This window comes from Gymnoscopelus microlampas (assembly GCF_963454915.1).
Source record: "Gymnoscopelus microlampas genome assembly, chromosome: 19".
Classification (NCBI taxonomy): domain Eukaryota; kingdom Metazoa; phylum Chordata; class Actinopteri; order Myctophiformes; family Myctophidae; genus Gymnoscopelus; species Gymnoscopelus microlampas.
This window is the reverse complement of record NC_139956.1, coordinates 14,834,637-14,860,327: the sequence shown is the minus strand read 5'-3', so window position 1 is coordinate 14,860,327 and position 25,691 is coordinate 14,834,637. Positions and strand designations below refer to the sequence as shown.

At 42.7% G+C, this 25,691-nt stretch overlaps 2 protein-coding genes across 2 annotated transcripts in view; both read right to left on the bottom strand.

Moving 5' to 3' along the window:
- Positions 1–1,158: 1,158 nt before the first annotated feature.
- LOC311034382 (uncharacterized protein) lies at positions 1,159–5,647 on the bottom strand (the record flags this gene model as incomplete). The annotated part of the gene is made up of 3 exons (XM_084042261.1): positions 1,159–2,165; positions 4,190–4,414; positions 5,482–5,647. 3 exons carry the CDS (start codon positions 5,645–5,647, stop codon positions 1,159–1,161), a joined length of 1,398 nt encoding a protein of 465 aa, XP_083898387.1.
- A 9,428-nt stretch (positions 5,648–15,075) lies between these two features.
- slc8a4b (solute carrier family 8 member 4b) overlaps positions 15,076–25,691 on the bottom strand; it is a 184,288-nt gene continuing 173,672 nt past the window's right edge. The window contains exons 16-18 of the mRNA XM_084042666.1: positions 24,964–25,063; positions 21,670–21,942; positions 15,076–16,020 (exon numbers count right to left, since the gene is read on the bottom strand). Of these exons, the coding sequence (XP_083898792.1) occupies positions 15,641–16,020; positions 21,670–21,942; positions 24,964–25,063 (753 nt within the window). The 3' untranslated portion in view covers positions 15,076–15,640. The remainder of the gene's footprint in view (positions 16,021–21,669; positions 21,943–24,963; positions 25,064–25,691) is intronic.

Sequence of the window (25,691 nt, the reverse complement as noted above, 5' to 3'; positions counted from 1 at the left end):
TAATATGAAGGAAAATGAAATGAGCAAAACAGAGTGTGTGTGTGTGTGTGTGTGTGTGTGTGTGTTCCATGATGTGGCCTTTGTATAATACAAAGACTGCATCACTCAATACAAATTGCATTGAATGAGAGCAAGACACACACAGTGTCTGGTAAGAGAAAAATACATGCAAGTAATTATGTAGACATCAGGTCGGTCTCTCTCTTTCTATTTTTTAATCTTTGAAATCTTAGTGTTTGGCCAATTAGTTGGGGGCCCACTTGCAATATCCTCAGGGCCAACAGGTTAACAAACAGTGATGTAGACATTATAATGGGCTCTTTCTCCTACCAGGTGCTGGTTGGCTCCCATGGGTGCAAGTGGCTGACCGAGACCTGCACCGATGCATAAGTGTGCACACTCTCTACTCTATCAAACTTATACATTATATTAGGAACTGAACCAACAATAAACTGAAGCTAATCTGAAAGAAGAAAAAAAGGTCCACGACAACTCTTCTTGTGCAAAACGGATAAAAAGCGTTTGACTAGTTAATTATGGAACAATTAAAAACCAACATGTTTCAGCCACAGACTGGACTTCAGCACATGAGTTGTCAAAATGAACTGACAGGTAAACCATCCAATCACTGACACATTTCAGGTGAGAACCATCAGGCCAATTAGCACCATCAGAACTTTTATTAGTCCATAAAAATATGTGGGAAAATCAGTTCATTGTAGTAACAATATCAACATAACTTAATATAAAATGTCAACATAATAAAAAAGCTTTAGATAAACAGTAGGATTTACATAAAAAATAGCAAAAAATAAATAAGCGGTAATATATGTAGATAAATAGTCTTTAAATAAGCCATCTATAATAATTGAGACATATGAAAATCTTACTTGTAACACAAAATATAACTTTGGTTTATAAAGACATAAGCCGACTTCCATCCTTAAAATAAATAACAGTAATAATAACGCACCTAAATAATCATATTTTAAAAGCATCGGGGCACCGCTGTTGAATTCATGTAGGGGAAACACTGCATAATGAAACAGCTCTGTGTGGAGGAGGGTTTGAAAGATGCCAGCCAGTTATCATGCATTACGTTTTGTTTGACAGTAATTAAGATTGGATTTTCTTTTTTGGGGGGGGGGGGGGGGGGGGCTATTCACCTGTATGAGTACTCATGTGGATCCTCAGTTGACATTTTACACGAAAGCTGCTGCCACAAATTGTACAATTAAAGGGTTTTTCCCCTGTATGAGTCCTAACATGCTCCATCAGAGTTTCATTTAGACTGAAGCTGTTGCCACAAATTGTACAGCTAAAGGGCTTTTCCCCTGTATGAGTCCTCATGTGCCGCTTGAGGGTTTTATTTAGACTAAAGCTGTTCCCACAAACTGTACAGCTAAAGGGCTTTTCCCCTGTATGAATCATCATATGTCGCTTCAGATTTCTTTGTATACTGAAGCTGGTGCCACAAACTATACAGCTAAAGGGTTTTTCCCCTGTATGTGTTCTCGTGTGGTTTTTCAGGTATTCCTTCACACCGAAGCTCTTGCCACAAACTGTACAGATAAAGGGTTTTTCCCCTGTATGAATCCTCATGTGGTTCCTCAGAGCTTTATTTTCACTAAAGCTGTTGCCACAAACTGTACAACTAAATGGCTTTTCCCCTGTATGATTTCTCATGGGTGGATATTGTTTTGATGATGTCAGGTCCTGGGACAGGTTATTTCTCAAAGATAATCTTTGTTCAACATTTGGTGTCTTGTGTGATTTCAGTGTGTTTAAAACAGTCTGAGCTTCTCTGGTCTCCTCCCACTCATCACTGTCTTCAGTGTCAGATTCAGAACAGTGTGAAGAGAGGAGCTGAACATCACAGTCCTCTGCATCAGCTTGTGTTTTTATGTGTTCAGTTGAGGTGCTGGCTGGAGGACCTGTCTCTCTGTTTACGTCATCATTTTCACCTTTCACTGTTGGTGATGTCGACATTGTCCCATCAGCCTCCTCTGGTCTTTGAAGTAGCTCTTCCTGCTCCTCTTTAATCTGAAGTAGCTCTTCTTGTTCCTCTTTAATCTGTAGAGGCTCTGGTTCCTCATGGACCAAACTGGGGCTCCTCTCATGCTGTTCAGGTGAAGAAGACTCCTTTTTACACACAGGGACACAGTCTAGGAGGAGAAAATAACATGATAGTTCAGTCAGGACAAGCATCGAGATAACAATTTATTCCAACAATGCTACACGTTTGTACGGCCTACCACCAAACGGTGCGACTCCCTATCTTCATTCAAAACCACCATAAAAGGGAACCTGTCCGCAATTCACAACAGGACCGCCTGTAAGATGGTGTTGTGCGGTGAGCATAGCCAATGTAAAAGCCCTCAAGGCCCTGAGGATGCGACGTGTTGTGGGCTTGGAGCTCGGCTAAGTTCACAGCGCAACACTGTCGTACGGACGAAGTACAAACCATGTTTTACCGTAATTCCTCCAACACTCGTGCATGGTTCTTTACTGTATATGAAACCCAAACCCCCTCTTACACCACCAACCCTGGATGGCAATCAGATTTTTTTGAAGCCACAAATCACAGTATAAAAATAGAAAGGATTGCCAATTTCACCAGCAATAATAATAATAAAAAAGTGTATAATATTTTTTGGGACGGATTACATTAATTTTGGGACAGTTACATTTGTATTTTTGGACGGTGGTGAAAAAAAGTCAGTAGAACGTAAACGTCAGCCATTTTCTTTTTTTTTTCTGGATCAGAACATGGATCGGTGACGTAATACCCGGCGCCCGATACGTGAATTATGTCATATCGGAACCTGATACAGATACTGATATCGGGCGCAACTCTAGTAATCTTTCAAATAAGTGTGGTAATTAATTGCTGTACCTTGTTAAGTCACCTTTCAACTCATTGGACATTTGCTTTGACACTTGGTCAACGCACAGGTCAACCTCCTATCCCCACAAAATTAACTATACCCTAAATCTACAGTGCAAGCAAGGTAACTGTAAAGGTCAGATAGCAAAACGGATGAGCATCATTTTACGTGGAGGCAGAACTAATTACACTCTCATGTCTCATAATCATCAGATCAGAGCTTAGAAAATTAAGGCATCATTGATCATTCAATCATTCTACTCTATTGCAGCTACGTCTACAAAATAAAATGGTATATGAATCTAAAATAAAGAAATGAAAGAAAACAGGACTTTTTTTTAGCACAGCCTTTTCTGTGCCACGGACCCCCATGCAGGATTTGGTATCAAAATGTTGAAACACATTTAAAATTCTTCACATTTTCTTTTAAAAAGAAATAGCAGATCTACAAGGTCTCAGAGGTTGTACATCGGCTATTTATTTTTTCAAATAGCCATTAGTTTAATATAGCATCATCAGTTCAGCAACTTTAACCAAAACCTACTTTGCTGGGGACCCCCTGTAACCAGGTGGAAAACCCCCACGAACCAGTAGTTGTTTTGCCAAATTGATTTTGATATGTGGATGCAGTTTGTTTTGTAATCGAATAATGAATAATAATCAAAATCTACAACGTAACCAGTAACTAGAATTTTCTACTACTATTGTAGTGGAGTAGAAGTACAATATTGCCTCTGACAAATAGGGTAGACGTAAAAGTACTGAAAACTGGAAATACTCCAGTAAAGTAAAAAATACTTCAACATTATACAGTACTTTAAACTTTACACTGAAACATATTGATATTGTGTTTTAACCCATTGGTTCTCAAAGTGGGGTCCGGGGACCCCCAGGGGTACTTGAGGGGATACCAGGGGGTCCCCAGCTAAATGATTTATACTATAAATCACTATACTATAAAATTTGGTGCCTATACATTTTATAGGCACCAAATGGACCCTTATGGGTGTGTAACTCTGAGAGTGTCTGAGAGTGACCCTAACGGGTCCATTTGGCAAAATTGATTTTACAATATGAATTGGGGTCCCAGAGATAGAAATGCCATTAAATGGGGGTCCGTAGCCCTAATGCATGTCAAACTGGGGGTCCTTAAAATGGTTGAGAATCACTGCTAGAGCCGTAAAAATCTTCTCTTATGGGGGTCCCTGGCATATCTTTTGAAATGGGGGTTCGGCGGGCTAATAAGTGTCAATTTGGGGGTCCTTGACATGAAAAACTTTGAGAACCACTGTTGTAACCAACCTGCTCTATGTAGTTTTCTGTCCATCAGAGTGTGTTGTGGCTCCAGTAGTGTTTGTAGTGTCTCTATCTCTCTCTGGAAGAGCTCACAGATCAGCTCTGCAGCCGCAGTCAGCCGCTCGCTGACAAACACTCTGACAAGAAGCTTCAGCTGCGACAAATCACTTTGTTTTTCCAAAACGCACAATATCTCCTCTCCTACCGACGGCAGTTGTTGTTGTTGCTTTACTTACAGATAAATGACCAATTTATAGTCGATAGTACGATACGTTTCCGGGTCAATGTCAGCGTTGCCAGGTTTTACAAGATAAATAAGCAGCCAGGTCTAGGAAAACATTTTCAAAAACTCTTGTAATATATTTTTTGAAACAACATAAATGTTCCCTGGCACAAAACATTTATGAAAATATTTGAGAACCACTGGTTTTAAAAAAATAACTGCATTTTTTGGTCTAAATAAGCAAGTAGACTTTAGAAACAAGCACAAAAAACAGCAACCCGCAACTAGCAACATTTACAAGCGACTTTACAGAAAATCCAGGCATGGTTGATGAGAACTGTTGTCTTCCGCCACCTACTGGAAGAGGTCTGTAAATCACTGAATTATGTTTACAGACAAAACAAGGATCATGTCACAGACAAGACACACAAATACCTAACCATTGTCCAGACACAAATGTAGACATAGGGGGGATTTTGTGCAAAATGAATTCTGACAAATATCTATAATTACGTTTTAAGCTTTTATTTTTAAGCCTTATATTTCTATATTTTGTGCATTTAAATGCTTTAATTGTCTTGAATGCCTTTTCTCAAAACCAGGAAAAGAAAAATGCATGTATGTACGTACGTATGTATGTATATATGTATGTGTATATATATATATATATATATATATATGTATGTGTATATATATATATATATATATATGTATGTGTATATATATATATATATATATATATATATATATATATATATATATATATATATATATATATGCACACGCACGCACGCACGCACGCACGCACACACACACACACACACACACACACACACACACACACACACACACACACACACACAGTAAATTATTTCTGTAATATAATTTGAAAAGTGAAACTTTCATGTTCTAGATTCAATGATGCGCATAAAGTAATCTTTGGACCTATGGACGTCCATAACCCCTCAAACAAAGGATTTATGCTACAGAAATGTCGGGCATCTGAAAAATATGTTAATTTATGCACTCAATACTTGGTCTGGGCTACTTATAAAACATTTTACTTCATCAATACAGTGTTGCATGGAGGTGACCAGCCTGTGGCACTGCTGGGGTGTCATGGAAGGTCGGCGTGGAAGACGGTTACCGTCATGGAAGCCCAGGTTTGTTTTGATAGCGGCCTTCAGCTCATTTGTATTGTTGGGTCTGGTGTATTCCTCTTCCACTTGACAATGCAACATGGATTATTTATGGGGTTCAGGTCAGGCCAGTTGGCCGGTCAGTTAAGCACAGTAATACCACTGTCAATACACCAGCTACTAGTAGTTTTGGCACTGTGGGCAGGTGCCAAGTCCTGCTGGAGAAGGAAATCAGCATCTCCATAAAGCTTGTCAACAGAAGCACAAAGTGCTCTAAAATCTCCTGGTAGATGGCTGTGTTGACTCTGGAAAAAGATGTGTGGATCAATACCAGCAGATGACATGGCACCCCAAATCATCACTGACTGTGGAAACAGTTGCTTGAAGTCACACTGGACTTCAAGCAACTCTGACTCAGTGCCTCTCAGCTTTCCTCCAGACACTCTGGAAACTTGATTTCCAAATAAAATGCAAAATGAGGAGCAGGAGCAGACACAATACTTATGTTTCTCAGTCAAGTTTTATTTCATCTTTGAGAAAGAAAGTATAAGAAAGAAAGAATAAAAGTTTGGTTTTTGTAAACATCTATATTATTTGTGTAATTTTAAAAATACTGTTTCCTTTCTACAACATTTCCAACATCAACACTGTTATCGGAGGATGAGAGGTTAAATTCATGCATCAACACACTCAATGATGGAATGATTATGAAGAAAGACGACAAATATATGCACGCACATACACATGCACACACTCAGTCATATCCCAAATAAAGTTTATGAATATGCAAATGTTCTGTACTGCTCTTTGAGGGCTTGCATACACAAATTAAATAAATGAAACCCAGAGGGCCCTATTTTGGGGAAACGGATGATCCGGCGAGAAGCGCAGTCAACGGTGTGGCGGTTGGGGCGTGTGGACATACCGTTGATAATATTTGCCGGACAGGAAGAAGGGTACGCCTCTGGTGGTGGACAAAGTACTCAACCCCAGTAGTACTTGAGTCAAGGTATAAATACGCCCGGTCAGTACTTGAAAGGTCAAATATTCCTCAACTAGAAGTGAAAGTACATCTGTCAAACTTGTACTTGAGTTAAAGTACAATGGTCAACCGTCAATTTTCAAGCGGCTGTGCGCTGTATGCCTCACGCCCAATCAACCACCTGCCCCAAAACAGGGTCCCCTGAGTGTTAACCACTTAAACCCCAGCATCCATATTGTGGGGAAAGCCTTCGCAGAAAAAATCGACAAGCTCACAACGGATCGGCTATTTTCTTCGGAAAGCTTTCCCCACAATAACAGAAAACAGAAAAGACACTAGTATAGAGCCCTGAGGTACTCCGGTCAGCCATATAGGGTTTAAGTGGTTAACCACTTGAAACCCAGCATCCCTAGCGCGTTGCATTTGCATCGACGCGTTGTGAGCTTGTAGACCAGCTGTTTTTGGTGAAGAGATTTGGTGTAAACAGAAAAAAGCGGTTCAAGTACAGAGCCAACTCAGGTCCAGTTTACTAAGTCTAGACTAGGGTCTAAGTGGTTAAATCTCTTCATATTACTGTGTACAGTTAACACAAAACACCTAAACAACACTGAAACAAGGAAAAAACACACTCAAAGTACATAAACAGTATATATAAAAAAAGAAAGATAATAATACAATAAATGTATTCCCAAAGCACTTTGTGATGTTTTCAAACCTCTTCATTAAATAGGGCTGTATGATATACTGTATAAATTATAAAACCTAATCATGAAGAAATAGAGATAAATTAAAGGTAATATTGTCCACGTTAGCCAGGAGAAGGGATGGGGTGTGTACAAGAGAAAGACAGGCACAGCGATCGATAGTGTCTGATAACACACACAAACGCACGCACCCAAGTATACACACACACACACACACACACACACACACACACACACACACACACACACACACACACACACACACACACACACACACACACACACACACACACACACACACACACACACACACTAGAAGAATGGATGGACCTGATAAGGGAAATCAGACACTGGCTTCTGGTTCTGAAGAAGAACACACGGCGCACACACACACACACACAGGCACACGCACGCACGCACGCACGCACACACCATACAAAGACATACTGTGCTTGCACAGCAGTCAGATGAATAAATCCTCACAAGTCTATCGTTGTGTAATGGTCTATTTACTCTCTCTCAGTTAAATTAACTCATTTTGCAGCTCAAACCAACTCCAGATTGTGGGGAAATTCTACTCAGTTAAATGCCCTATTGCACTGGTTCTCAAAATGGGGTCCAGGGACCGTCAGAGTCCCTTGATGGGGTTCCAAATGGGCCCTTACAGGTCTGGAACTTATAATGGGGGTCCTTGAAATAAAAAAGTGTTTGAGAACCACTTCTCTATTGCATTTCTAACCAATGAAACACTAATTGAACATGAATTAAGTACTGTAGTTTCTCACATAGAATACATAATATGTAGTGTATTGTATAATATGTAGTATTATAAATACTATACAGAGAGAGTTGATGGATTGTTTTTTCTTTCCATACATTACACCAACTATGTTCTGCCAACCTCTGTGTGGGTGACTATGAGTGCACGTCATGTCTACTGATTTCCTCTTTTCACATCAAAATGCTAGATGCCTGCATGCACAGTACAAGCATGCAAATGAGCGTGACGTGCATGCGTGCGTGTGTGTTACTATACTTATTTGAGAGGGCCAAATGTTCCCACAAGTATAGTAGAATTTGAGAAAATCTTCACAAGAAAGGAAAACAGGTTTTATGGTTAAAATCGATTTGGGGAAAAATATTCAGGTTGAGGATTAGACGTGTAGAGGTTAGGTTTAGGGGTTATGGTTGGAGTTATGCCTGATTTATAGGGATAATAGTGGATCTACAAGCTCACTGTAGATCTGTTAGATGGACTAGGGTCAGGATAAAAAAAGATTTAAAAAATGGCATTCATAACATCACCATACTAATTGTTAATGACCTCACAAGCATAGTAATAGCAACATGTGTGTGTGGCGTGAGTGCTGGCCAACCAATCAGAGGAAGTGCAATATGTCTGACAGACACACACACACACACACACACACACACACACACACACACACACACACACACACACACACACACACACACACACACACACACACACACACACACACACACTGTACAAGCATGTATATGCGCATAAGTGGATTACTGTTCATATTATCACACATGCGTTATAGCAAGCACACACAGTACAAAACATCACATTGTACTCACACGCGACACTTTACAGCACGTCAATGTGAAGATAGACTTGCACACAGACACACACACAGACACACACAGACAAACAGACACACACAATTTCCTTGAGTACCACCATCAATTCCAAGTCTAAATCGACCAACAGATCCCATTATATATCTAATCCAATGAGACACGCACGCACCTACGCACGCACACACACCTGGCTTGACTGCAGAGGTAGAGAGTACCAGGCATACATTATAGCTGCCAACTCTCTACAATTCTTTACCTCTGTCTCCCCGTATTTCTCTCTCCCCCCCACCCCCACACCCACACACACACACACACACACACAATTTCCAAGCTTTTGGTTGTGGATCACGCTGGCATTCAAATTCACTAGTGAATAGAACTGTGCCAGTGACTCTCTCACACACACACACACACACACACACACACACACACACACACACACACACACACACACACACACACACACACACACACACACACACACACACACACACACACACACACACACACACACACACACACACACACACGTATATATAATGCAGGCAAGGGGTAAATACATGGGCACACACACACGCTCATGACCAAGACCCAAAGTGCACCGAGAATCACAGAGAAACATGAATGAGCAAGCACAATGGAAGCCAATGAAGACGTGAGAATGACTATTATGACACTCATTCTCTGTCTCTCTCTCACTCACTCACACACACACACACACACACACACACACACACACACACACACACACACACACACACACACACACACACACAGTCAAAACTACAATGGCTTGTGAAGATAGATCGTCGCTAAGCAACAGGAAAGAGACTAAAAATATGGTTCGCATTCCTTCACTGGTTTACAATGCATGTCATTGCCGTCTGGCAGAAACCTCCTATCTCCATATTTCAATGTTTTTAGTTTTTAATAATGCTTTGTCATACAATATTGTCACGCAAAAGTAGTGGAAAAGCTCACAGTGAGCATGCAGTTCGACTATTTGTTGTAACAATAATTGAAAGTGACAGTGCCTGTGGGTTTTTCTAAATATTTAACCAATGAAAATCCTTAACAAGAGCTAGTGATAATAACTACACTAGCTGGATCCATTCGAACACAGGTTCTATTTTCAATTTCTTGAAAAGTAACATACAAGGTTTCCACCCGACAGAGACGATGTACAGCACACACATAAGATCCCTCCATAAGGCTTGTCACTCTTTAAATAGCCTGCACTTCAGTTTCAGATGTGTAATGTCTTCATATTCTTGCATCAGAAAGCCTACTTCACTGCCAATTCATTCTCAACCGGCCGGGCAACAGTCACTGCACTCAGCCAATTTATACTTGGTCGAACGACCGCGTTGTACGACAAAAATGTGTCGTTCGAGCAAGTACAAATTAGCTTTGCATCGATGTGGTCGTCATTCAACTTTCCTTAAGTTATTTCATTATCTAATTAAACCCTGTATACTTCACTGACCGGGGTCCCCCAGGGCTCTATCCCAGCCCCCCCCCCTCCCCTAATTTTATTCCTCTCCACCAAATGTCTCAGCTGAAAATAGCTGCTCGCATCGAAGTGCGTCACAACTGCTACAGTATTTTCGCCAGCTGTAATGTTTGCCTATACTGTATTATGACATGCCCAGGATAGGATAGGGAATGCTATAGGGTTCAAGTGGTTAATGAGTGCTGGGATTTAAATCATGGGACTAGACACTAGAGACATGACAATTCCTCTATTCACTATAGCGCCCAAGTGTCACCTATAAAGGCCAGCAGTTCTTGAAAATCTCAAAAGCAGGCAGCCCACCCATCTGAGTGCATGGTCATATGGGTGGGCCGCATGCATTTTCAGATCATGTTTATTTTAATGATCAATCAATTGATTGTGATCCGGCATGGAAGAATGGAATGGAACAGCTTTCTTAAAGTACTTATTTATCGGCATCACAATTTTAAAGAAAAGAAAATACCATGACATTTGTTTTTACATAATCTTTTGGGGGATTCAGATTTCTTCATGTTATATTATCAGTAAAGTCTAGTGTTTTGGCAATTATTTGGAGGCCCACTTGCAATATACTCACAAATTGCCCACCACATTGGGAATTGCTGACAACAAAGTGAGAGGGCAGAACAAGTTCACGTCTAAAGCTTAAGATGGAACCAAGCAACGACACTGGAAAGGGGCGTGCAACCATGTGCAGATCAGCCATGGCTGTTCCGATTTGCTTGATTTCTTTTTTTTTTTTTAAATACGTGCAATGACAGATAGTTGGTGAAGATACATAGATGTCACGTTTTCATATGAAATCATTTTGATATCATCAGTTGACCAATGAGCATTTTACATACGCACCATGCCTGAAACAGCACAGACTTTACACAAAAAAACAAAAACAGAAACAAACAAAAAAACAAAGAAAATAAATAGATTTTGTTACAGTATCATTCCCATGTAAATAAAATACAGATGGTTCAGCATGTTTAATACCTTTACATCCACAGGTTCAGTTCCATGTCTATGCTGTTCTTTTTCCACCACAAAAGGTCACAAACGTAAGCACTATGTTAGAAACTTGAATGAGATTGAATGAACCTTGAAACCCAATGGATCCATTCAGCGCACATTCTGTCATTTCAAAGATCCAATGTTTCATTTCAAGGATGCAGCATGAGGTTCTCATCAGACAGAATCAGACAATAACAGCGCGAGGGTGTGCTGTGTTCAAAGAGATTCTATTTCAAACTCCGGTGTTAGTTAATGGAAATGCCAGTGAGCACCCAAGTTTGAATCCTTGTTTACAAACAGAAAGCTAGAGTTACATAGTACACCTTTTATACAGTGATTCTCAAAAAGAGAACTACATTGGATCCATTGGGACACAGGTTTGCTTTTCCATTTCTTTAAAAGTAACGGTTTTGGACATAAGATTTACGCCCGACCGCGACAATATGTAGATCACATAATGCAGGGTAGCTGCACATATGGAGAAGAAGAGGGTTTGCGTTCAGTCTAATGAAGTAACAACTTCCAGAGCTGCCACACCGTTCCTAAAAGAACAACATATTCTCACTCTCAAGCCGTACTATAGTGATGGCATGGGACAACATGTGACCAAACGTCATTTTACAACGTCGCGATAATCCCACCCACACTGGAATGCGGAAGTGCCGTTCTAAAACCCAAAACGTACAGAGGGAGTGGCATCCACTTTTCTCTAAATATACCTGCTACTATTGGTGTTGTACTGATATGTAATGTATCGTATGTCTTCATCAATGAATTGAGTACAATGGTCCACAATTTTGTGTTATCCTTTTAGCATAGGTTTTTTGACAGTATTTCTGTACTGTTAATGTACTTCAAAGTATTCAATCAATCAAATCAGAGGGTGACGACTCAGCTAAAAAACAGTTAAAACTATGGAGGTGCTCCATCTGAAGCGAGCGAGTCGTGCCGAACGTTGCAAAGTCCGCTTCAGCCGACTCGTCGTCGTTCGAGTTGCATACCGATAGGGATAGAATCGTGAATTATCATGTCCCCTGTCAGCATGTGATGTCGTGAGTACCGACAAAAACGTCAAATAGTGCCGTATGGTCAAATCCGTCCCCAGCTGTCACCCGTTTAACGGCACGGGTGTGAGAATGCATTGATTCTGTGAAATATTCCAGAGCTGCCACACAGTTCCTAAAAGAACAACCAGCCCTCTTGTAGACAATTCCAGTTCTAACCCTCATCTGACCTTTGTTTTTGTCTCATTGGCAAATGTCCATTAAAACTTTGTTTCAGAGAAACAGCACAAATTCTTAATTCTTCAAAGTCTTTCCTTAAATTGACCTATGAAATGTTTCTTATCGGGGAAGGACGGCTTAATATAAAGTATAATAAATGTACTCTAACACACATCAATGAATTTCCTTAGATTATTATCATGTACAATTTGAAATAACGGAGTTCACCGGTCATCTTCGCCATCATCCCCACCATCATCATTGTCGTCGCGCTCTCCGTCGTTACAATCCTTCATTTTGATTGGTCAATGGAGTCAATGTCCTTTTGGTCCGTACCGTTGATATAGTCCTCCCACTCATTTACTTCCTGTGTCATCATGACGTTACATCATTTCCTGTTCGGCCCAGGCCAATGTTGCTTTAAATTGAGCGGAAGCGTACGTCAAAACTTGACCCTCTGTACTCTACAGTATCACAATGTAAACAATTGACAGCTTTGAAAGCACGCCGTGCTCTGAATGGCTTTTCTATGCTAGTTTAACATCAAGGACCATTCAATATTTCAACTCCACTGTTCAAACTCACACAATTATGTTTTTGTTTTTTTTAGTTTTCATACAAGCTACACACAACTAGCACCCCCCCATAGTGTAAATGTTTCTTATCCAATGCAATTCCATTATAATGGGTGGTGGTCATCACCCCAACTTTGCCCCACTTCATCTCATATTTTACATGTCTCTTGTGAAAAATTTCCACAAATGCTCTTTGCTTTTCCCTTTCTCTCCATTTTAAGTTTTTACAATTTCACGGTAAACAACATCAACACTTGACACCACTGAGAAAAATAAAATAAGAAAAAGAAATTGTGTGTGTGTGTGTGTGTGTGGGGGGGGGGTTTGGCGGTTGGAACGCTGTCCTCCAAAGGCGAAGGAAGCTTTGTGATTGGCTTGAATCAGAGGAGAGGAGGGGTCGTCGCGCTCGAAGCGAGAAGGGGGGGTCAAAGCGAGGCAGGGTTGGGGCGGGGTTGGCCAATGGCGGGCTTCGGTAAGGCAGGCGCACGGAATGGCGGTATAACAGAAGGAATGAAAGAAGTGTACTTGGTAACAGTCTGCACAGCGCGTGTAATCTGTGACACGGCTTGTACACGGTGTACCTCGCGACACAGTGTGTACTTTGTAACACAAGTCTATACAAGTATGTACCTGTGTACTTTGTAACAGTCTGTACAGTCGTGAATAACGAACGAGAAAGAGAGAAGGGAAGGTGTCAATATAAATAAGGTATAGCTACTGTGGAGGGAGGAAGGGCTCGTGTATGTCATTGGACGTGGTGGTGCAGAATATGGATGCTGGGGTTCAAGCGGTTAGTCAATTGACCAAAACCGAAATCCTAATTTTTAGACATGGGGGAGCATCTCTCCTCTGCGCTCCCCCTCCACTCCACCTCCACTCCACCCCTGAGTGGACGACCACGTTAGCTCGCCAAATAATGGATTTCCAACTGAAAACCAGTTGTATGATGAAGTACTGGTTAGGCTTAATGGTGCCAATGGTAGTGGCTATATTTAAAAGCGTATTGCACCCAGGTAAGGAGATGGGAGGGGGAAGGGGGGGGGGGGGGGGTCTGGTTTAAAGTACATTGTCTGTTTCTCTTTCCTGTACACGCCCTCAAGTAAGCCTGTTGATGAGTTCTCCATACCGGATTCAACTAAATGCTCAAAGGTGTTTTGTGCGTGTGTCTGTGTCTGTGTGTGTGTGTGTGTGTGTGTGTGTGTGTGTGTGTGTGTGTGTGTGTGCGCGCGCCGTAGCATTGCGTAGGCATGTGCCATCGCAGAGGAGCAAGTGGCTAATAGAATTACATGTTGGGGTTGCCATGGATATGGCGTGGATCCACCGTTCCCGTGGCGACCAAGATATGGTGGGCTGAGAGAGTGAGAGAGAGGAAATGTTGCAGAAGAGAATAAATATATATACCCTTAATTTCTCCCTATTTCCTTCTTTCCCTGTACCTGTATTGTAGTATAAGCATCCAATATTTAAACAGAGGATGTGTGCCAGCGGCCACATATCTATTTAAGCTTGTCGTTATCTCTCCCTTGCCTTCCCCTCTTCCTCTCTGTTCTTCTTCTCTGGGTATTGTTGCCGTGTTCAGTTGGCAGACGAGACCACAATACCTAACAACTCCATTCAGTATACCCCCCTCCCCACACACACACACACACACACACACACACACACACACACACACACACACACACACACACACACACACACACACACACACACACACACACACACACACACACACACACACACACACACACACACACACACACACACAGTTTAGAGCCCACTTGATTGGCAGAACACAGAACAAGTATAAATACTGGATGGCAATATGCTAACTCTCTCCTCTCCTCTCCTCTCCTCTCCTCTCCTCTCCTCTCCTCCCCTCTCCTCATCGTGTCCCCCTACTCCAACTCCAGCCTTTGCAATCTCTAGAAACACCAATATTTGGCAGTAGTAGGTCTCTCATTAATAAACCTGTCCCCTCATCTTCCTCTCTCCCCCCTCCTTTCTCTTCCTCCCCTGCTGCTCATTCCATCTCTCCCCGTACCTCCTGCACCAACCCCTCATCTCTCTCTCTCTCTCTCTCTCATCCAGTGTCTCTCGGTATGGTAGGTCAGCTTAGGTTAGGTTGCCTTCATTAGACCGTGTGTAGAGCAGTGGTTCTCAAAGTGAGGTCCCCAGGGACCCTCTGGTTTCCTTGAGAGGGGTTTCAAACGTACCCGTCAAATGGTTCCGTAACTCTGAGAGTGTGCGAATGGAACCCCTACGGATGCGTTTGCACACTCTCAGAGTTAAGGGAGGTTCTTGAAATGACAAAGTTTGAGAACCACTGGTGTTAGAGAGATGTGCCATATGTGCGGACCATAAATAGTTGACTGTCAAATTCAGATCTCTCACTGCCGCCCCATCCTCCTCCCTTCCTTCCTTCCTTCCTTCATTCTTCCATCCATCCATCCTTCCTCCCTTCCGTCCTTGCAGCCTCTCCTCTTCAGAAACCCGGTATGTGGCAGTAGGCCTCCAGGGAGGCCAGCAGGATGTAGATGAGCCACAGGCATAGGAACATGAACGACGTGACCAGCTTGCAAGTCCGCGGGCCGCCCAGCTCGCCGCCGGCGACGCCCGGCCGCCGCCGGTACAGCAGCACGGACATGCACACCATGGCCATGACGGTGAACAGCGTGACGGAGAAGGCCAGCGAGCCCGGGTCCACGATGAACCGCTGGCCGCGGTAGCGCCACACCACGGCCGCGATGGTCCACGCCACGCCGATGCCCAGGAAGACGTTGACGGCGTTGGAGCCTGTCACGTTGCCGATGGACGCGTCGGCGTACTGGTCCTGGATGGCGGCCACCTTGCTGGCGAAAGTGTCTGGAGGGAGGGAGAGAGAGAGAGAGAGTTTTGAGGTACTTTTACTATACTGGAGTATTTCCAATTGTCAGATATTTTTTACGCGTTGTGAGCTCTACAAGCTCACAACGCGTCACATCGCGACGCGTTGTGAGCTTGTAGATCTGCTATTTTCAAACATTTTAGTACTTTTACTTTTGGTACTTTAAGTACAACTTGATACCAATACTTTTGTACTTTCACTCAAGTGAATTTTGAATTCCGGACTTTTACTTGTAACAGAGTACTTCTACATTGCAGTATTGATATTGATACTTTTACTTTAGTACAACATTTAAGTACTTTTCCCACCACTGGTTCCAATGCAGAGCGGAGCTGCTTCATTCACTAACACAAGGAAAGCCTAAATTACATTTATTTCATCCACAACAGTCTACTCATTAAAGCACTGATTATATTAAAATGTTGATTGTGCAGTTAATTGATAATATGCAGAGCGGGTTGATTCAGTTGTAACACCATGTGCAAATAAAGACATGCATCATTGTGTAATATTTCAACCTTTCTTTGTTGAGTCATACTAAAGGGCAATTTTCTTTTGCCCACGTTAAGATGTGATGCGCTGTGAGCTTTAGATCGTTATTGTTTTTGCTATTTTTGAATTTGTTTTATGTGAAAGTTAAAGGGATTGTGTGTTTAATATATCGTCTCTGTTGGGTGAAAACCTCATACGTCCAAAACTGGTAATTTTCAGGATTCAAATTGCAAAAGTAGTAGATCCACACAAAAACACAAAAAGTTAGAATAGATAAGAGGTTTCTGTCCAACAGCAAAGATATATTGAACCAATGAAAATATTTACAAGAGCTTGTGACTAAATATTAACTAGATTGGATCCATTGGAACGCAGGTTATTTTTCCCATTTCCTGAAAAGTAACCTTTTTAGACATACAAGGATGCGCCCGACAGCGACAATATGTAAATCGTCAATGGCATCAGACAGAGGCTATAATTTAACCACTCTTCATATTTTCCATTAAGCTGAAATGTGATGGGGTCTGGAATAACTTATTTGTGCAACAAAACGATGAGGTCAGTTCGCTCTGTCTGTGTTGTTGTGATTCAGTGCACATACGACACTAAAAGTGAGAAATAGACTGGGGACATGCGGAGGTGAGAGTGGTTGCGTGGAAATAAATTACGTTAACACGTTTCAGAGAGAGAACACTGTCTCGCCACCCCCCCCCCCACACACACACACACACACAATTTAACAGTTGAATTATATCCACCTACTAGAAGAAAATGACACAAGGACACAAATATTGAAGGTGCAGTAGAGTACATTCACAGCTCTCCACAATACAAAAGTGTTTTTTTCAAAGCACAACTGTAACCCCAATCCCTAAACCCAAACTATAAATACCTAGTAACCCAAGTCCTAACACGTCCTAAACTCTAAATACCTAGAAACCCAAGTCCTAACACACACACACACACACACACACACACACACACACACACACACACACACACACACACACACACACACACACACACACACACACACACACACACACACACACACACACACACACACACACACACACACACACACACCTGTGTAGCATCCACAGGTCAGAATGATGGATGATGGCGGGGTAAATACACAGCATCCCATAAGAGGAGGGGAGGGGGGGAAGGGCAGTCAGAATAAACAACAGATGATTGTAACAACAGGGATGCTGGGGAGCTACCGGAACGAGAGGGCGAGAGACATAGAAGATTGTAGAAAGAGAGCTGAGTTGGGTGTGTCTGACAGCGAGAGAGAGAGAGCGAGAGAGCATGCGCGAGAGAGACAGACAGACAGACAGACAGACAGACAGACAGACAGACAGACAGACAGACAGACAGACAGACTGACTGATTGACGTGAAAAAAAGACGAAAAAACTGCTGGCAAACTGAATTAGGAGGTGAGAGAGAGGGGCTGAGTTGGAGAGAGAGAGAGAGAGAGAGAGAGAGAGAGAGAGAGAGAGAGAGAGAGGCAGGCAGGCAGGCAGGCAGGCAGGCAGACAGACAGACAGGCGGACAGACACAATGGTAGAAAGAGACAGACAGAGATTGGGGGAAAAGAGAATACTACATTGAATTGGGATAAGTGAAGAAAAACAATACAACAGATGGCGAATTGAAATGAACATCCCTTGGGAGAAAACACGCACGCACGCACGCACGCACGCACGCACGCACGCACGCACGCACGCACGCACGCACACACACACACACACACACACACACACACACACACACACACACACACACACACACACACACACAGTACACACACAGTACACAAACATCACAAGCAGGCAGAATTGAATCCTGAGACATCCCAGGTGAGAATCCAAACATCAGCACTGGTCCAGAAACACATGATGTTTATCTGTTTATCTGTCCTTGGAAACACCCTTCAGTTGGGGCTTAGAGGTTTACCTTGTGCTCAATGGCACTGTAGCGCCACCAATGTTCAGAGACAAGTAAAGCACTCTGGTCTGAAATGCTCCCCATGCATCTAAACAGGACGACTAGCATTGTTGTCAGGCCGGAGTGGGAATCGAACCCGGAAGGGCAGCTGCATTATCTAGTCAGCAAAAGAGCCGCAGGCTCGCTAGCAAGCAGTAATGTAACTGGGCTATGCCTACATTACTGAAGTATCATTAACGAAGAATGGAAAGGAAATCATCGGCGTTGGGAATAAAACCTGACCTACTACGTCGCACTACAGTGTCACACAAAAATAACGAATACATTGAGAGATTTTTTTATATATATATAAAGAATCCTTCTGTCTAAACCGCATTCCTTCTGTCTGACCAGGTTTTTCTAATGAAAAGTATTAACAAGAGCTTCATTTAACTATTTGAACCATTGGAACACATGTTCTTTTTTTTCCATTTTCTGAAAAGTAACAGGTTTCCAGCCGACAGCAACAAAATATGATTTATTTTCTCCTTCAAATAACATTTTTTTGTGTGTTTTTATCACCGCCAACGGAGTTGGACAAGGTTTATGTTTACATCCATTAGTCTGCCTGTTTGGCTGTTAACAGGATACCCCCTGAAGTTATGACTGCATTTGCAAGAAAACTTGTGGAAAGTTTGGACCATTTACATTTTCACACTGATTGGGCTAAGGGGGGTTCTGGGCAATGCTTCTCACAAGAACACAACATTATTGACTCAACCAAGCAAACAATGCTCAAGTATCCAATGTGGAAATGACAAACTGTATCGGGAAAATTGCAGTGTTGGTGGAGGTATAGTCTACTGGGCGCAGTGTTTCTTGTTTATTATGATGTAAGACTGTAGCAAACAGAACTGCATGAATGCCTTGACACTTGGTTGTTAGTAAGAGCAGCTATTCAGTCAGAAACACTCACGTCATAAGTAGATGTATCCATTTATTGAAACAAATGGAATAGACCTACAGAACAGTCAAACGTGGCGTTAATGGCTCCACTCTTAAGATGTTCCCTAATTTTAGCTAAGCAGCATGCTAAGAAAAATCAGGGAACGCCACGCCACAAATGAAGAGTCTGCAAAGAAGAGTGTGTTTGCAGACTCAATTATTTCCACTCTTTTAGTGGCGAGTCTACAGAAGCAGATACACTAAATCTGCTAACTAGACACATATTGCTGCTTGTGTACAAGAACAACGCCTCAAGCTCTGAGAGACTGATCACCCAGCTACTTGATCTGCACCCACACATAAAGTACACAATATACAGTATATTCAGCAACAAGAGCTGCTGAATACTGTGCCCATACAGTAATGGGTGTAGATATATAGATACGTGTGTCATTGTCACTGCAGCCACCACAATAATGTGTCAACACAACATGTACAGGCGGGGCTCACGCTATCCGTGCGTGTGGTGTGCAGCTGGTATGGTGGAGCTTTCCAAACGCATAGTAGCTAGGCGTGCAGTAAATTCCACGCTCTTTCTACTAACACCGAATCACCTGCTACCTGCATGCCTACAGTGAGGAGCGATGACCCGGTAGTGGGAGGGAGGTAACCCTAGCTGGGAATTCCAACCACGCTGACTTAATTTAGGAGAAAACAAAAGCGGCCTGTGTGGTGTTGTGTGTCTGTGTGTGCCAGCAGGTGCGTGCCGTGCGGCCGCACACACCATGCAGAGCTGTGATTGGAATGTAGAAAAGTGTGGCTGATAGAAAACAATCAGCAGAGTGCCATGCTAGTCTCGCGTCACCAGACAACTATTCCACAATCTCTGAATGCTATATAGAGTCTGGAACTCCACTTCTCGAAAGCTGCTTAACGGAAGCTACTCAGACCGGAAAAACATTCGACCAATCACGACGCGGTGCCCGCGGACCTGTAGTCCCAGTGGAAACAGAACCGAGGCGGAAGCATAGGGAGTCATAGGTAGATTCATGTTATTTGTGCGAGGATTGTTTATCATTATATTCATATATGTATCATATATGATACATATATATATTTGTATATATATTCATACATATATCATATTTATATGATTTAACACTTTTTGTTTTGATTCCAGTCGGACTCCTTTGCGCCATTGCACAATGCTAAAACGGAAGTGGGTAAGGGAGGGGCTTCCGCTTTCCCCTTAAGCATTTTTAGAGCTTCCGAGTCCCAGACTGTATGCCGGAAACATTTGTAAATTGTGGGAGGCAACAGTCTGGTGACGCGAGACTAGTGCCATGCTGATTACAGCTGAGGCCGGTACGACTCTCGTCCTGTGCCCTGCATCATGAACTAGCGATGCTTCATTTTATTCCCTCGTGATTATCCGCCCTCACTCCTTCCCGGGAGCAGTTAGGACCAAAAACCTGGGGGGAAACGCTGGTAGAAAACAAAAGGCTTTCCCTCATTACCGTCAACTTCTGCGAAACCATTTCTTAGAACTGCTTTTCAATCACTCAGGCTTACATTGATGAAGGCTCTGAGGGCATGGATTGAACCATCACTCACTACGTGTTCTTCAACTGCAGCTGCGATTGCTCTTTTACTTGGTATTCTGTCCTTCACTGAGACAGGCACAGTAGGAGAGAAGGCCCTGGGCAGGATTAGATTAGCCAGGGGGGGTCTACCCCCCTCTGGGCTTTCATTTTTATGGCTGGTGGGGATATGTTTTATCCCTGCTTCCGGTCAGGCTGACTTAAATAGTGTGGGGTAATCATTGTCGAGATTAAAAAAGCTCAGAGAAATGGTGGCAATTGCAATCGGCTATTTTCACTATATTTGAAGATTTCTTTTGACAATTCTTTACAACAGGGCTTAAAACTGGTAAAACTGGTTAAAACAGCTAAATTATTCACGCAAAAAGATACATTTGTTAATTTTGCATCAAGATCAGTTTAACCACTTTATACCTATATACATCATCAATTTGAAAATAAACGATCTACAAGCTCACAACATGCGTGATGCGACGCGTTGTGAGCTCATACATCTGCTATTTTCAAAGAGTCTTGAAAAATGTTGAAAAATGTTGAATATTGTAACAACACAAATCTTGTATGGGGATCTCTGGCACCGAATAATTTGAGATTGACAACCTCTGAACTATAATAACACGTTCCATTAAAGTGAATGGGAACTTGATCCGGGACTCACCTGGCACGGACGTGCCGAGGGCCACGAACACCACGGCCGTCACCGAGTCCTTCAGGCCCACCGTGCAGCCGAAGCTGGACGCCAGGTCGCCGGTGACGGCCGTCAGCACGCCGATGAGCGAGATGGACACGAAGAAGCACGCCCAGCCGTTCCAGTACTCGGTGGGCGGGACGAAGGCGAACAGCACCTTCCAGAAGACGGTCAGGAAGTGCATGATGTAGTCGAAGCAGGACGGCAGGCGCTCCTCGCCGCTCTCCTCCTCGTCATCGTCGCCTGGCGGCGTGGGGATTAGCAAAGGGAGAGACAGACGGAAGTATTCAGATTTTTCACTAAGGGAAAAGTAGCATTACCAAAATATACTGTGTTACAAGTAAAATACCTGTATTCAAAATATTAAGTAAAAGTACAGAAGTATTGGTATCAAAATATACTTTAGAGTAAGTAAAAGTAATCATTTTTTGTGAGCTTGTAGATCTGCTATTTTCACTATTTTTCAGAACTTTTTAAATCTCGCCACTGATCACTTGCAAGTAGCAGTGTGGACAGTCGGCCCTAATGCTGCGTTCACACTGGCAGCTACAAAGATACAGTCAACCATTCATTTTCAATGGAAGCCAGCGACATGAAGATGGGCCTACAAAGATACAGCCGACGTTTTTTGCTGCTACAATGGCTACAGCGGCTACAAACATTTCAAATAAGTTGAGCTGGCTTCAACTTCAGATACAAAGCTACAAAGTGACAGATATGCCGTGTAGCTTTGTATCCTTGTATATTCTGTATCTGCCACTGTGAACGCAGAGATCAGATCTGCCCGCGGCCTGACCACAGGAAGAAACTCCAGACAGAGAGAAAGTTCGGTAACACTTGCTATATGCATCCCATGTGTATAACGCATCATGAACATACTTATAAGGCATTATTATCTGCTCATAACCCTGTATAATCAGATTTATAAGAGCTCATAAATACTCATAATGCTTTATAACCATAACCATAACACATTATAAGGCATTTGCCGAAAGTTCCAGTTGAAGTCAGAGGCTGATTAAACTGTAGACATGTGCGTCTCTACGCATTTCTGTATTTGTGTTCTTGTGTGGGGAAAAGACAGCCTTGAATTGCGATTACTGTGCTTGTTTCAACACACACTCACAGACGCACGCACACGCGCGCACACACACACACACACACACACACACACACACACACACACACACACACACACACACACACACACACACACAGAGCCTTTGGCCATCTGAAGTAGCCTGCGCGCAGTTGATTGGTTCTCTCTTTTCTGTTTAGGTCTGTAATTCCTCAGTAATTCTGCAGTGAACAGCAGTCAGCCGTACGCCCAACCAGCCTCTAATCAGGGCTCTGGCTGTGTGTACACAAGCTGAATCTCTCTCTGAAAAGCCCCCACGCCAGATATATCATTGCTGTCAGGCAAAAACCTTGTATCTCCATATTTCAACTTTTTATGTTTTTTTCCCCGTAAATTAATGCCCTACTTTGACATACTACAGTGTCACACAAAAGTAGCGAAAAATTGCCAATCTACAAGCTCACAAATCGCTGTGTTGTGAGCTTGTACTGTGATTGTGTATTTTAGCCTTTCACTCACAAATTACTGAAATGTGTGGTTAAGTGTGTGTGTGTGTGTGTGTGGTTTTTTTTATAAACATTGAACCAATGCAAAGTATCAACAACAGCTTGTGACTACATTGGGTCCATTTGGAACACAGGTTATTTTATACATTTCCTGAAAAGTAACCGTTTTGGACATATGAGGTTTCCAGATAACAGCGATGATATGCTTGTTACATGCAAATGACTAATCACAGTGTCCTTCCACTGTGCTCTCCAGGCGCTGACTAATCCTCACTTCCATTCAGACCAGAGAGCCAGAGAGCCTTCCTAATTATCAAATACGATGTCACATACAATTATCTGTAAAATCATTTCATAAGTATTATTCTTGCCTTCTGGGGGAAAAAAAGCCTTTGGGTGTGCAGTAGCACATAGATAATGATGTGTGGGTGCGTGTGCACATCAAGATATTGTCGCTGGCCATTATTTTTGTAATACTGGGCTGCTTGTATTAATCCCTCCCACCAGACAGAGAATATGTTTGCCATGTTTTCTCACACCACATTAAAAACAGGACGTACTCTACTCTGCCATAATTTTGTTTTATTTTTAGTCGTCTGTGCATTTGTAGAACACAGTCTTCAAATCATTGCTGCATGTCCAAAACTGTTACTTGGTTACATCGGTTCAATATATATAAAACCCACAGACACACGTAAACCTAATAGCAAAAATAGCAAATATAGCAGATCTACAAGCTCACAACGCATAGATGTAGATGAAGGTTGTAGATCGGCTATTGTTGCTACTTTTGTGTGACACTGTAGTATGACGAAGTAGGGCGTTTATATACGAAAAAAACATACAAAGTTGAAAGAGAGAGATACAAGGTTTCTGCCCGACAGTAATGTGTTGTGTGTCTGCTTACTTGCACGCGCGTGTGTGTGTGTGTGTTCCTTCCCTAGATGCAAAGAAGAGGGTGTTTGCAGACTCAATTAGTTCCACTCTTTTAGTGGTGAGTCTACAGAAGCAGATAAACTAACTCTGCTAACTAGACACATATTGCTGCTTGTGTACAAGAACAACGCCTCAAGCTCTGAGAGACTGATCACCCAGCTACTTGATCTGCACCCACACGTAAAGTACACAATATACTGTACAGTAGATCCATAGTAGAATTTGCGAATTAGACATTGTGAGGACATTATCTGTCCAATTTGTTTGAGCGTTGAATGTTTAACGTACCACAATGGAAACAAGCCTTTCCTTGGCTTTTTTGTGTCTCATCCATTTGACGTTTTTAACCCGCTGTACTGTTGATTCGGATTAGGTATTTAGGGGTTAGATTTAGGGTTTAATGTTGGAGTGTTGCCTGATTTATGCTTAGTCGTGCGCCGGAGTCTCGCTATCAGATCTACAAGCACACAACGCATCGCAGCAAGACCCACTGCAAGCTTGCCGATCTGTTATTTTAGGTGCACGGCGACGCACGGGCACAGGGTTAAAAATGGCCTCAAAGAATCAAAGTGGCATTTCTAAAATTGCCGTCCAAAACATTCGATGTCCTCACAAGTATACTAAAGCAGTGTGTGTGTGTGTGTGTGTGTGTGTGTGTGTGTGTGTGTGTGTGTGTGTGTGTGTGTGTGTGTGTGTGTGTGTGTGTGTGTGGCACGCGCACACACGTGTGTGTATGAGAGTTACCTGCACTGACTGTAACTGCGTTGACAAACTGTTCTCTCCAGCTGCTGCTGCCCACCACCAGAGCCAAGTTGGTCTTCTTAATCAGCTTATCGACCGTGCTCTGAGGGCGCGCGCACACACACACACACACACACACACACACACACACACACACACACACACACAAACACGCACACACAAACACACACACACACACACACGCACACGCGCGCACACACACAAGCAGACAGTGTGCCCCGACCCCCAAGCGAGAACAGGAGAGAAAGAAGACAGACACACATAACACCCAGGTTGTTAATTCACAGTCAGCCGCAAAACAAGGACGCGTCAATTCCGGCTCCAAAGTTCATTTGGTCGCCCATTAGGAAGATGGAGGAAGAAACAAGCTGTCGATAGCAAGTAACTAGGTGTGCATCATGTCAACACACATCATTAGCTGCAGGGGGTGTTTGTGGTGCGTATGTGTGTGCGCGTGTGTGTGAGTTAAGTGCTGTTCACATTAAGAAGGCCGGGATGCAACGAATCGTTAACTTCCGTGGCGTTTCATGGTGCATCTGTTCAGCTCTCCAGTCAGTTACTCCACTGTTTCTCAAGGTCTGGTCTAGGGCCCACCAAATGGACCCGTAAGGGTCTGTAACTCTCAGAGTATATACAAATGGAAATATTGTTTCTCTTTTGGAACCCCAATCTACGCTGTGAAATTATCAGCATTAACGCAACTCTGAGAG